We start from the raw sequence: 602 nt of genomic DNA, 5'->3' as shown, positions 1-602 counted from the left end.
CGCCAAGCTCGCGGTGTCCGGACCCCCCACTCCCGGCCCGGCTCGCCTGGGCTCCGCTCCACACGGTCCCCCCACGTACCTGGCCGGCGGCGGCGGCGCTGCTCCTCACGTACCCGTTCGGCACTTCCCCGTTCGCCACGCAGCCGTTCGCCCGCACCGGGCGGCGACAGCAGCAGCCTCCGGGCTCTGGCCGCATCGTCCCCGGTAGCAGGCGCAAGGCAAGGAGGCTCCGTTGGCGGCGGCGGCGGCGGCGGCGGCGGCGGCGCCAAGTCCCGCTCCGCACCGCACCCACCTCCCCGAAACCGGAAATAGCTGCAGCGCGGCGGCCAATTCCCGGTCGGGCCGTCACTCGGGGGCGGGGCCCACTGGAGAGGATGCGGCTCGCCCCAGGCCCCGCCGGCGAAGGGGGGTGCACGGGGCGGAGCCAGAAGGAGGGGCAGGGCCAGGCCGGAGGGGGCGAGGGCCTGATGGAGTCTGACCAATCCGCCGGAGGGGGAGGCGGGTTCCTTAGGGCTATTCCCAACCAATCACGAGCGACAGAAAAGCATCTTGTGGGTGTGGAGGGGGCTTCTCTGGAGAGTCTCAGGAGCCTGGGACCTGAT

The 602-nt window shown here is 73.1% G+C and overlaps 1 protein-coding gene across 1 annotated transcript in view; it reads right to left on the bottom strand.

Moving 5' to 3' along the window:
- Window positions 1-304, bottom strand: part of Sptlc2 (serine palmitoyltransferase, long chain base subunit 2) — a 113365-nt gene extending 113061 nt beyond the window's left edge. Inside the window, exon 1 of the mRNA XM_013017303.1 lies at window positions 80-304. Coding sequence (XP_012872757.1) covers window positions 80-196 — 117 coding nt within the window. The 5' untranslated portion in view covers window positions 197-304. The remainder of the gene's footprint in view (window positions 1-79) is intronic.
- Between the last annotated feature and the right edge of the window lie 298 nt (window positions 305-602).

This window comes from Dipodomys ordii, unplaced genomic scaffold (assembly GCF_000151885.1).
Source record: "Dipodomys ordii isolate 6190 unplaced genomic scaffold, Dord_2.0 Scaffold2, whole genome shotgun sequence".
Classification (NCBI taxonomy): domain Eukaryota; kingdom Metazoa; phylum Chordata; class Mammalia; order Rodentia; family Heteromyidae; genus Dipodomys; species Dipodomys ordii.
The sequence above is the reverse complement of the archived record's forward strand: the minus strand, read 5'-3'. Positions and strand labels throughout refer to the sequence as shown.